The sequence below is a fragment of the Archocentrus centrarchus genome, chromosome 2, assembly GCF_007364275.1.
Source record: "Archocentrus centrarchus isolate MPI-CPG fArcCen1 chromosome 2, fArcCen1, whole genome shotgun sequence".
NCBI classification, from domain to species: Eukaryota; Metazoa; Chordata; class Actinopteri; order Cichliformes; family Cichlidae; genus Archocentrus; species Archocentrus centrarchus.
In genome coordinates, this window is record NC_044347.1 from 18,027,433 (window position 1) to 18,039,130 (window position 11,698).

At 41.6% G+C, this 11,698-nt stretch overlaps 1 protein-coding gene across 1 annotated transcript; it reads right to left on the reverse strand.

Moving 5' to 3' along the window:
• Window positions 1-1,188: 1,188 nt before the first annotated feature.
• LOC115797208 (cystathionine beta-synthase-like) lies at window positions 1,189-11,066 on the reverse strand. The gene is made up of 15 exons (XM_030753728.1): window positions 10,930-11,066; window positions 7,135-7,420; window positions 6,684-6,790; window positions 6,319-6,453; window positions 6,153-6,232; window positions 5,354-5,558; window positions 5,077-5,168; window positions 4,846-4,971; window positions 4,679-4,763; window positions 4,281-4,386; window positions 4,110-4,187; window positions 3,892-4,026; window positions 3,536-3,644; window positions 3,018-3,102; window positions 1,189-2,011 (listed from the first exon to the last, which is right to left on the reverse strand). The coding sequence occupies exons 2-15, from the start codon at window positions 7,410-7,412 to the stop codon at window positions 1,890-1,892; spliced, it is 1,743 nt and encodes a 580-aa protein (XP_030609588.1). The 5' UTR covers window positions 7,413-7,420; window positions 10,930-11,066; the 3' UTR covers window positions 1,189-1,889.
• Between the last annotated feature and the right edge of the window lie 632 nt (window positions 11,067-11,698).

An 11,698-nucleotide genomic window follows, 5' to 3' on the forward strand; every position in this document is an offset into this window, starting at 1 on the left:
GGGTCAAGAAGTCCAGTCGCCCTTTTTCAAGCTCCAGACTGCAATGATACAAATTGACATTTTTAGATGACTAGGCAGGAGCTTGTCTAGAAAGGGGGGCATGGTATGGCCACCCCTCAAGAAAAAAAAAATATGATTGCCCCCTCGACAGACCTCGGATATCTGTCGTTCACACACCGTGGGTGCAGCAGCACGTCACTGCAGGAGCTGCTCAGTGCTGTCAGACAGTCCTGCACGGGGGTGGGAGGTGTTATGTAACAGGGATGACGGCTCAGCCACCATTCTCCTGTCACTCACTACTTCCACTGGGTCAAGAGGGTGTCCCAGAACAGAGCTGGCCCTCTTGATCAGTCTGTTGTTAAAAATGTTATATAAAATACATTTTCACATATTTATAGAGTGGTTTGACAAGATGTGTTCAAGTACACCGTGTAATTTCCAGAAAAACCGTAAAATGGAGCAACTGCAACTCTGGCTATCTTGTTTTTTTTTGTTTGTTTGTTTTTTAACACTCATATTATTAAATTAGTTTGAATTCCAAATTAAAAAAAATATACCTCAGTAAAATTTTGATAGCTTAAGTTTGTTTTAGGACCCCACAGAAGGCCTCACATGATGGGTTTGTATTGTATTTCACAAACTGGTCAGAGCCATACTTTGACAACACCACTTAAATTTACCCTCGTCTACTCAAAGCTGATACCAACTCTGCTGCATGTGCTGTAGACAGTGTTGAGAGTAAACAACAGTCAGAGCCCACTCTACTGGACAAACTACACTCATGGCCTCTTAATTTGTTTGACTGCTCTTTAATTCAAATATCTAATCAGCAGCACCTCAATGCATTGATTGCACAGCATCATGACACAACCATCTCTAGGACTGACAGAATGGTCTGAAAAAGAGAAAATACTTGAACATGACAATAAGTCCACTGTACTCAAATATGTTCCTCCACAGTCACCACATCCCAATCCAATAGAGCACCTTTGGAATGTGGTGGAATGGGAGCTTATCATCATGGATGTGCAGCCAACAAATCTGCAGAAACTGTGTGATGTTATCATGTCAATATGGACCCAAATCTCTGAGGAACGTTTCCAGCACCTTGTTGAAGTTTATAAAAAAAGTAACCAAAAAAAAAAAAAAAAAACGAAGATCAAGAAGCCACACAGCTACAGACTTTGATTTTTATTCAGTCTTATACATTCATTAAGGAAAAATGAAGCAGTAGAAAAGAAGATTAGGTAGTCCAGACTACTTTACACTTGTGGAACATCATGATTTTCAGATTTAATACCCTACAGTGATTTTTTTGTGTACGCACAAATATGAAAGCAGCAGAGTGAACATTCATGAAAATATGCCTATACACACACACACACACACACACACACACACACACACACACACACACACACACACACACACACACACAACCTCCTCATTTATATAATTATGTTAAATGAGGTGAATGTGGCTTTTGTGCACTTCTGTCTGATACACAAGGCCTCAGTGATACAATCATTTCTTTTTCAGCTAAATAAAAATCGCAGCAAGTCTTCAACTCTGATACAAAACAATAAAAGAAGTCGACATGGTAACAAAACTTTGAAAAGCTCTGAGAACTACAAGCTTAAGCAATAATAACCTCCATCGTAAGCTCACAGTGGCACAAAGTATTTTGCTTATTATAATTTAAGACTCAAGTTCAAGCAAACAAAAAGGATTCAAACGTTTTCAGAGAGAAAAATAAAAGCCAACTTCACCCAAAAACTACAAGGAAAAAAAAAAAATCTGACATCTGTGAGACACTAAACTAATGTCATTGTGTTTGTCATGTTAAAGAAATGCAAAAGCCTGTAGTGTCTTTTTCCAGCTTCAACCATTCACACTTCATCGGTGGATTCTGACATGGTGCGCTGCCGGGCTGTGACAAAGTTGAGCAGGTCGACGGCCGTCACCACCCCGAAAACCATCTGCTTCAGACTGTGAGAGCCGTCGGTCAAGTCTGGAGGAGGGAAGAGAGAGTAAACACACACACACACACACACACACACACACACACACACACACACACACACACACACACACAGGAGTTAAAACAGGAACATTTCTGGGAATATTGTTCCAACACACCAGTCAAACCTTTCAAAGCGCTGCAGTGCTTTCACTAAACTTAATGTAGCAGCAAACTTAACCCCACACCCCCCTGGTGAATAATCCAGGAACTACTACTATTGTATTCTAGCACTTTGGCCACTTGGGGGCAGCAGCACAATTAATATTCTCAAATATAATCATCTATACACATTTCAGTTTTCACTTGGAGTCACTTTTTGAGCTCTTCCATCAAGGAAAGCAGTTTTCTCTTTAGCTGCCAAATCACCCGCTGTGTGCGTGGCTGTTGATGCTGCTCATGTAGCACACAGTGGGTTTATGAGGTCACGTGCTATTTTGGATGTACATGATTTAAACAAGACACGTGTTGCATGACAAATACAACATGTGGTATGTCAGTTAAGGTCAACTTCCTCACTTGCACACATGTATCAGCTGACATGTAACAGTAGCTACTACCTGATTTATCACTGTCAGAGCCTCATTTTACCAGCACCAGTGAGTGCTTATGCCAGAATGTGCAGTATGGGGAAAAAAAAATTAATAAATAAAACCTAACTGGTCACATCCGATTTAAAGCTGATAAAGCGCATCAGTGGCAGGTAAGCCGCTCCATATTTCATAGTTTAACAGGTTTAAATCTGGTGCCTATAGTGTTTTTGTGCAGTCACCCTAACAGCCACACAGGGAAGACAAAAGTCCCACGCTGCAGGTTTGATTAACAGATCTGTTTGTCCAGCTTTGATCAGTTTAAAATACACATTTTATTACAGCTAGAGAAGAGAAGAAAAGACTGGAGTTCATTTTCAGCCGGCACATCTTGGGTTTCAATATTGGAGGAAGTCTGCTTATAACCATATAATAACGGTGTAATGCATAAACACGGCTGTACTTACATTGGATCTGTTCATGTACCACCAGGGCAAAGTGATCAATCTCCAAAATCGAGGATAACTTTCCTAAGTTATCAGTCAGTGTGATCTGTGAATGAAAATGAGATCATGTGCTGAATGCAACAATCAATACAAGCTCAAAATTTATGAACAAAAGTTAACACAATTCCTTATCCAGGTTCAAGTCTACAAAACAACCTCTCACTGCCATAAGGTGGTGCTACAGCAACAAGTTCATTGAAATCTGTCATACTAACACTTTATACACACACACACACACACACAGTTGGAAAAATTACTATGTAACAGAAATGGAACAGAAGACAATACAAATTTAATCTTAAATCTTAACTTTTGGCCAGCAAACAGTCTCGTTTCAAATCCTGACTTTCTAGTACAGCAAGTTTACAGTCTTCTCTTTTCAGATCCTCTCCTGAATCAGTGACTGTCATTAGCCGTCAGTGTCAGCCAATCAGAATTAGAAAATGCAGTCTTTAAATCCATCAAATTTCCAACCTAACCTGTTTGAACTGCTTGTAGATCACTTTGCTGACAGGGTCTGACAAGTTGATCTTTCCTGCAAGGATCGAGGACAGCATGTTCCCTAAAGTCACCATGCCCAAGATCAACCTACACACACACACACACACACACACACACACACACACACACACACACACACACACACACACACACACACACACACACACACACACACACACACACACACACACACACACACACACAGAGTGAAGTTAAAGGTTAGTTAAAGTTAAGCTATTGAGCATCTGATACACAGCTTCTAGGACTATGTAAAGCTAAATGAGCAAACATTCAGTGTTTTTTTAGCGCCTCCTTTTACCCACAGGACACTCACCCTGTGTCGTCGACCACAGGTGCCTGGTCGAAGCCGTTCTCCTTGAGGATCTTGATGGTCTTTTGGCAGCTGACGGTAGGCAGGACGGTGAGCGGGGCTGACAGGTTCAAGCACTGCAGCTTCAAGTTCCACCACCTGAGAGAACACGGCAGCATATTTCACAAGCACCCACAGAGGAGACTGAATAAGAAGGGAATTTCCATTTTAATGACACATACCATGGTTTCTTCACCATGAGGTCCTCTTCCCTCAAGAAGCCCTTCTGGACCATCCACTTATCACTCAAGAACTTTGACCTTGGTGGTGGGGCAAGAGATTGCTTGTTCAGTGCTTACACAAAGAAAGCAAACAAAAACAAATGTCTGCATATGCAACATGACACAACTCACATGTAGTTGCGGATGGAGTCCGGCAGGATCACCACGCAGCGCTGGCCCTCCTTCAAGTCTTTAGCAGCATGCACAGCTGCTGCCATGGCCGTCCCAGAGCTGCCTCCTGTTACACAAGAGAGCGAAAGGTGAGTTTGGCTGAAGTGGCGCCCTAGTACCCACAATATTTTCCTACTGATCTTTTTACTGGGATCTTGATCTTGTTTCATTTGTTGTACCGCCATCTACTCTGAATTGAACCAATCAGCATCAAGCTCCACATTGTTTTTCCAAGGCCAAGCAGAAGTTGCCCTGAAGTAAATCCTACAGGGGAGATTCTCAAGTTGGCCCACCCATAAACCACCTGACAGTTCCTGAGGTGGAAAAGTCTAACTTAGCCCAGAACCACCAGGACTTACCACACAGCAGGCCTTCCTCTCTGATCAGCATACGAGACATGTTGAAGGACTCCTCATCGTTGGACTTGTACCACGTATCGACCACCTGGAAACATAGGATATCACTGTGAGGATGATTTAGGAGCAGCTAAGAAATAATGGGAATAAAAGTCACTGCAGGAACTCACTGATCTGTCGAGCACGGTGGGGATGAAGTCGTACCCGATGCCCTCTACCTCGTACTGGGTCTTGTCGGTCTTGTTAAGCTCCTCGGGCTCAGCCAGGATTGAACCTTCAGGATCAACACCAACAATCTGCGCACAAAACACATCATTCATATGCGATAAGTAGCTCAGCAGATATTTAATCCAACCATGGCAAGAAAAAGACCTGAAACATAATCTCAGTAAAGAGCTTACTTTGATGTTTGGGCATTTTTCCTTCAGTTTGCGGGCGACGCCTGTGATTGTCCCCCCAGTGCCTGCACCGGTCACCAGCATGTCCAATTTACCTGTCCGCAGAAGCAACACATAAACCACCTTGCTGACTGATTACACATTCTCGAGCGATAATTTTTCTAGTGGTTTTAAAAGGATTAAAAAAAAAAAAAAAAAAAAAAAAAAAAAAAAAAAAAAGAGTAAATCGAAGGAATTTCTATATAATTTTATGACTTTTCTGAGTTTAAGATCCTCGTACCATCGCACTGCTCCAGGATCTCCTCGGCCGTGATGTCGTAGTGAGCCAGAGGATTGCTCGGGTTGCGGTACTGGTCCAGGATGTGCGAGTTGGGGATCTCGTTCTTGAGGCGCCAGGCAACGCCTACATGAGACTCTGGCGAATCGAAACGGGCGCTGGTGGGTGTCCGAACGATCTCCGCTCCAAGAGCTCTCAAGACGTCCACCTGCAGGGAACAACCAGGAAATATTAACACTTGAATTCTGCCTGTTAAGGTGTCAGAATTTAGGTACACTGACTGCAGTGAACAATACTGATATGAATATGTTCTTTCAGACCTTACAATTATTAGACCAATTATTAAATTAATGATGCAACGAGCTTGTAGAGCAGAACTGTGGACTTAGGCTTTTTATGGCACTGAGCAGTTTTTCAAATTTAATGTGGAAAAAAGCTTGAAAATGTTAAAATAAAAAAATAACTTAAGACTTTTTAATAGCTTGCTTTAACATCTTTAAAAAAAAAAAAAAAAAAAAAAAGCTAAATACCTAAAAATTAATAGGTTATAAAGAAAGATTGCATCAGATGAGGCAGCAGGTGCACTAAACTTGAAGTGTGTCCTCTGCCTCCATAAAAGGCCATAATTTGCATATTTAGTGATAATATATATTTAAAAAAAAAACAAAAACAGAACCAAAACCACACTTTGGTTTCGGGGAATCCTACCCCGCAATTAGCTGCGGCAGTCTAGACATGTTTTAGTCTGAACTAAAAGCTGGTGTGAGACAGAACTATGGTTTCTGTATGACAGGAAACTCACCTTCTCCATGCTCATCTTCTCCGGCATGACTATGATGCAACGGTAGCCCTTCACTGCAGCAGCCAGAGCGAGTCCGATCCCTAAAGACAAACACATTCGAACAGGTTTTACAGTGCAGGTCTTCGTGCATTGCGGCATACCGGCTCAGACGCGTGCAGTGGATTACCAGTGTTTCCAGAGGTGGGCTCTATGATGGTGTCTCCAGGCTTGAGAATACCGGCTCTCTCTGCGTCCTCCACCATCCGCAGACTGATCCTGTCCTTGACGCTGCCGCCTGCATTGAAGAACTCGCACTTGGCCACTACAAAATACCAACAGATATGATTGATTGATATTTTGTTACAGCAGACGGCTGAATGACACAATCAACCCTGGACGGCCTTCATATTCAAAATAATCCTGAGCACACACACACACACACACACACACACACACACACACACACACACCTTTCATACCTTGTAAACCTGTAACCAGTCAGACTTTATCTGACATAATAATGTGTCTGGGCTTGCATGTAGCATGACTCACATATTTCGCATTTGAGTCCAAAGGCTTTGGGGATGTTGTTGATGCGTACCATGGGAGTGTCACCGATTTTGTGCAGGATGTTTGGCAGAATGGCTGGCGTGACGGTTCTGAGAGGAGAAGGGAAAAAAAAAAAGCAACGCGATAATCAGAGACCTGACGTCTGGGTGTGCAGATAGACTGGAAGGCAATTACTTATTTATCAAGCTCAGACGGGTTTTTATTGCCACCACTAGTGTGAGATAACAGCTGTTTCCACTCACTTCACTGATTCGAGAAGTCTTAAGAACAACAACAATAGGTGTTTATTTCAGCTGTCACTCCCCAGCAAGTTATCTCGACTCTTTCTCAGAGCTTTAAACAAACAGTCAACACGACAGCAGATTTGTGTTCTTTGGTCAGGCAGTATTTGTTTCACATGTAAAAGCACCGGCACTCCGACCACCACACTGACCTTGGGACTTGCGTGTGAGGGGAGTCGGCTTTCGAGGCTCCCAGGCTCCATGTGCAGCGGCTGGGAAGGTCGGGCCGGATCCATTTCCTTTCGGGAGAAGAGTTCTTTGTTGTGATTTGTATGGTTTTGGTCGACTCCTGCGAGCCCTCCTCTGTGTTCAGGTTGTCAGCTGCGTTGTTGAGTTTTTTGTCTCCGTTGCTGAAGCTTTGCAGCTTTCCAGCATGTGGGCACACGGGGCTCTTGACGGTGGTCTCTTTGGATGAGGGAACTGATGGCATGACTTAACCTAGAAAAAAAGAAAAGCCAATTAAAAAAAAAAAATAGCACAAAAACAGGAAACAGGGTTATCCAATTATACAACACACTGTTCTTACAGATAAGCATGCTCTGATAACTTTTGATAAGTTTTCCCGCGTAATCAGTGACTCAACTTATAGCCAGGAAACTATCTGCTTTCATATTGTTGTTTCTGACCTTCCATGACAAACAGTAGGCTCTTTCTTTGGACTCTGCATCCTCAGGTATCAAAAGGTATGATGCATTTTCTAAATCTCCAGTTTCTTTTGCTCATTGAGGCTGAGAATCTTCAACCACACGTGCACCTCAGCGAGGCTACAACGAGGAGATGGGCTTAGTCCTTAAGTGCTCATGTTGATATTCCATCTAATGTAGCGTGCAATCAAGTGTGCATTCACGCGTTGCTGTAAGAGTTGTAAAGCAGCACTGCTCTCTGGATAAAGTCACATTAATGGCCACTAATGTTGAAAAAACAACTCAGAGTCATAAAATGTTGACACCATATTCAAAAACTTTTGAGTACTGCAAATCACCTTGTTTGTAGGCATTAAGCTGCAACTGCAACTGTGGCCTAGATTATTTAGGAAAGTTATCACCAGTAATTCTGAGAATTATAAGTTGCATTTAATGGATATAGCTATGAAAGTGCTGCTTAAACCCTCTGAGCAATAAAATGCAAATGCATCATCTGTGTCAATGGAACGACTTCCCAACAGAGGAAATCTGACCATCCAAGGACTGCATATGCCCATTAGACAAAACACGGCCTGTTTTGAATGATAAACTGAAGACAGCCTTAAAAACAACAACAACAACAAAAAAAAGTCACCACAAAATCTGGTGAGTGGGAGCCAAAAGGCACGGAAACAAAACCCAGCACAAAGCAGACACTGAACTTCTCCTTTATTACTGCTGAGTCACATCTGCACTGCCAGGACACATTTGTTGCTAGTTTTCAGTCCATCACGTATTGAACACTTAACATTTCACCTAGTCATCGTGACGAGCAGCCAAACTGCTTTCATCAAAGCGACGTGAGGAAACAAAAGAGGGAGTAAGAGGGTGGTGGTGTGTGTGTGTGTGTGTGATAAAGCTTCTGTTAATATTGCATCATTTCTTCACCAAAGGAAGAGAGCAAGGCCTCTTCTTAAGAAGTTGGTAGGCAATCATTTATTTCATGATTCAAGATATTTAGATGCACATCAATGACTTCTGCATTACATATGCAGAAAAAAAAAAATCACTGCTTATCTCAGTGTTTATAAATGTGGTTAATATAAACCCTAAAATGACTTTGTAATCAGTTATAACTGGTTATAAATGTTCCTAATACATAACAAAATGTTACACATTATCTTAAATTTGAGTGTGGTGGTAGAGAGTTAAACAGTCTGATCTGATCAAAGGGAACCTTTAAATCCAGATCCAGTCTTTGAATGCTGGTGAACAAGCTGAGCACGTGGTAATTTTCCAAGAACAGGACTAGACTGCTGCTTGTTTGTACAGGGAGATAGACGGTGTGGCTAAACTGGCTGGCAAATTAGTTACAATTTTAAAACTTGGCATGCAAATATCTGACAAAACTCACAGAGACGGCTTCTAAAACATGATGAGTTGCCATTTTATTCAATGGTTATATGACTCCAAACAAACTGATAAGACTGTTTTCACTTTAACCCAGTCACTGAATTTGATAAGAAAAATAAAGAGCTAAATAAAGAAGGATGGCTAAAAAAAGAGAACAAAAACTACCAGCCACAGATTCACAAGCACAACTTTTCTCCGCTCATTAAAACATCCTGTTTCTCTCCCATCCCCCAGCTTGAATGGCACCACATGAGGCTTCACTAACACAGAGCACACACCAGAGCCAGCTGTTAAAGCAGGGGCCCCCCTCTTTGACTCCAAAATGAGTTCAGACAATGTCCACAGGACTGAACACATTTTCTTAAGCCAGCAGCTCCCGGCGCAGAGCTGCCGGGCATAACCGCCGGCCCAGCAGCTCTGCGTGGGGGAGCTGACTTTCATGCGCTTTCACGGTTATGATGATAATCCATTTGATCAGCTATCAAATTTTAAAAGAAGCAGAAACCAATTACAGGTGTTAACTCCCCTCTCCTGTCCTTATAATCCCTGCTAGGCATGCTGCTAATTAACACTGGCTAGATCAGTGGTAGCAAATGTGGGAAAGAGTGCATGGTATGAGGTGGTCTTACAGGATTCAACAGGGAAATATGATCCTCCTGGATCTCACTCACTCACACACACACACACAAACACACACACACACACACACACACACACACACACACACACACACACACACACACACACACACACACACACACACACACAGGTCTGAGCCAGGCTGCAGGGTAAGAAAGACTCACAAGAGGATTTACCAAGCAGAAACTTCAGTTTTGTTTAATATGCAACACTTAAGCCAAGAGTCCAATCCCTAATTAAACCTCACAGGCTAAAGAAACATAAGACAAAGATCAAAGTCAGGCAACATCAGCCCACTCTAATGAAAAAAATCCCGTATCAGACATTTATCTGCTTATGTTGAGGCATTAGAGAGAGAGAAAAAAAAAAATCCCCTTTGGTATGTTCACTGCTCTTGCGAGTTCAGTGGTGACTATGGCTGTGCAGCATCCCTTTATGATTTGGAGCATTTAATTGCTCTGGAAGCAACAGACACAAGCAAAGTATCAGCCGATCAGCCGGTTGACAATACATGAGCACGCTATAGATATCCACTGAGCCATCACAAATGACGGGCCAAAGCGAACAGCAGGAATGCTGTGAAGGTGCACCTGCATGACCTTTAACATGACTCAGTAGCTCATAGAAAAATAGCTGTTTGTAACTTTGTTTTTTTTGAGTACCTTTTGAATAAAAAAAATAAATAAAAATGATGACACCTACTGCTGTAGTATAAATGGAATTGACAGGAAAAAAAATGCTGTTACTATTCTCTGGAAAAAAAAAAAAAGAAAAAAGAAAGCGATCATTATCACTGGGATTTGTACCACAGGTTACAGAGATTAGATCAAGAACTAGGTAAAATGTGGCTTCCTTAAATAAAGCGAATACTCATTAAAATAAGGGGGAGATTAAGCGTTATTTCATCATACCATATTGTGCTGAACTGCAGCACAGAAACTGCACCATAACAATTTAACAGCAGCGTTATTTGAAAATAAAAAGATGAGACAGGATATCAAGACAAAAAAGCCCCACAAAGGTAAAAATAAATAAATAAAATAAAGGCCGGTTAAAGGAGAATAATTACATAAATATAAAACATAACGCAGCATTTAAGCAGACACCCAATTCATAACACGGGCTGGAAAAGGTCCAACAAAAGCTCAAACTGCGTAGTTACAATGTTGCATCAGCTTCTTATCAACCCACAGGAAAAAAAAAAAATGTTTAAATGTATCAGCTTCACATTGTTTCCTCCGCTGCGCCTGGTCACTCTGCGTTTTCACTCACCTGGAGATTTAAATGCGCCTTCAAATCTGTGAGGAAACCACACTGGTGACGAGCCGAGGACTACACACAGCAAAGTGATCCACTTCCGACAAAGCAAAGCCCTTAACGTGCCGACGCACGTGGACGAAAGTGTATGGATGCCAAGATATTTTAGGACGGTTTCTTATTGGCTGCGGCGGGGGCGTCTGTCTGTGGGCTCCACCAATCAGACCAGAGATTTCTTCAAATGGGTTTGGGGGTAAAGTTGTCTTGACACCTGTTTACTTTTTATTGACCAAACACGCACACGTACCCACCACGGACTTTGATGCGGGTGACACCTTGAGAGCTTCTCACGAGCTTACCAAAATTTGAATTTAACCAAGCAAGGCTTTAATAATTTAATTAAATCATTTATTTTTTTTGTTAGCATAACTCAATTTTTAACATCAAATACCAACATTTTAATTAAGGCTTGATTTTAACTTCTAAATAATGTTACCAAGTACAAGACACGTGCTATACTTAAGTACAACTTTGAGGTATTTTTACTTTATTGAAGTATTTGTATCTTTATAACTAAAACCCACACTACCCACATTAAGTTTCTCCACAGCTGAAACAGTCGAATTAACTCACTGGTGATCATTTCTAAATGTATATTAATTGTTCAGGCATTATTATGACAAAATACTGGGGATTAAATAGTATTTTGGTTTTTTTTTTTGGCTAATATGAGAAATACTTGACACATTCAATTTAAGCAAACTCAGCAGTGTTAAAGGGGAAG

What these genes read in the sequence shown, in the direction of transcription:
- LOC115797208 (XM_030753728.1), bottom strand. Translation starts at nt 7,412, where the DNA reads ATGCCATCAGTTCCCTCATCCAAAGAGACCACCGTCAAGAGCCCCGTG. An exon ending in CCACCGTGCTCGACAGATCA is followed by an intron (nt 4,764 to 4,845) that starts GTGAGTTCCTGC and finishes CTATGTTTCCAG; the next exon opens with GTGGTCGATACGTGGTACAA. An exon ending in CTCATGGTGAAGAAACCATG is followed by an intron (nt 4,027 to 4,109) that starts GTATGTGTCATT and finishes GTGTTCTCTCAG; the next exon opens with GTGGTGGAACTTGAAGCTGC.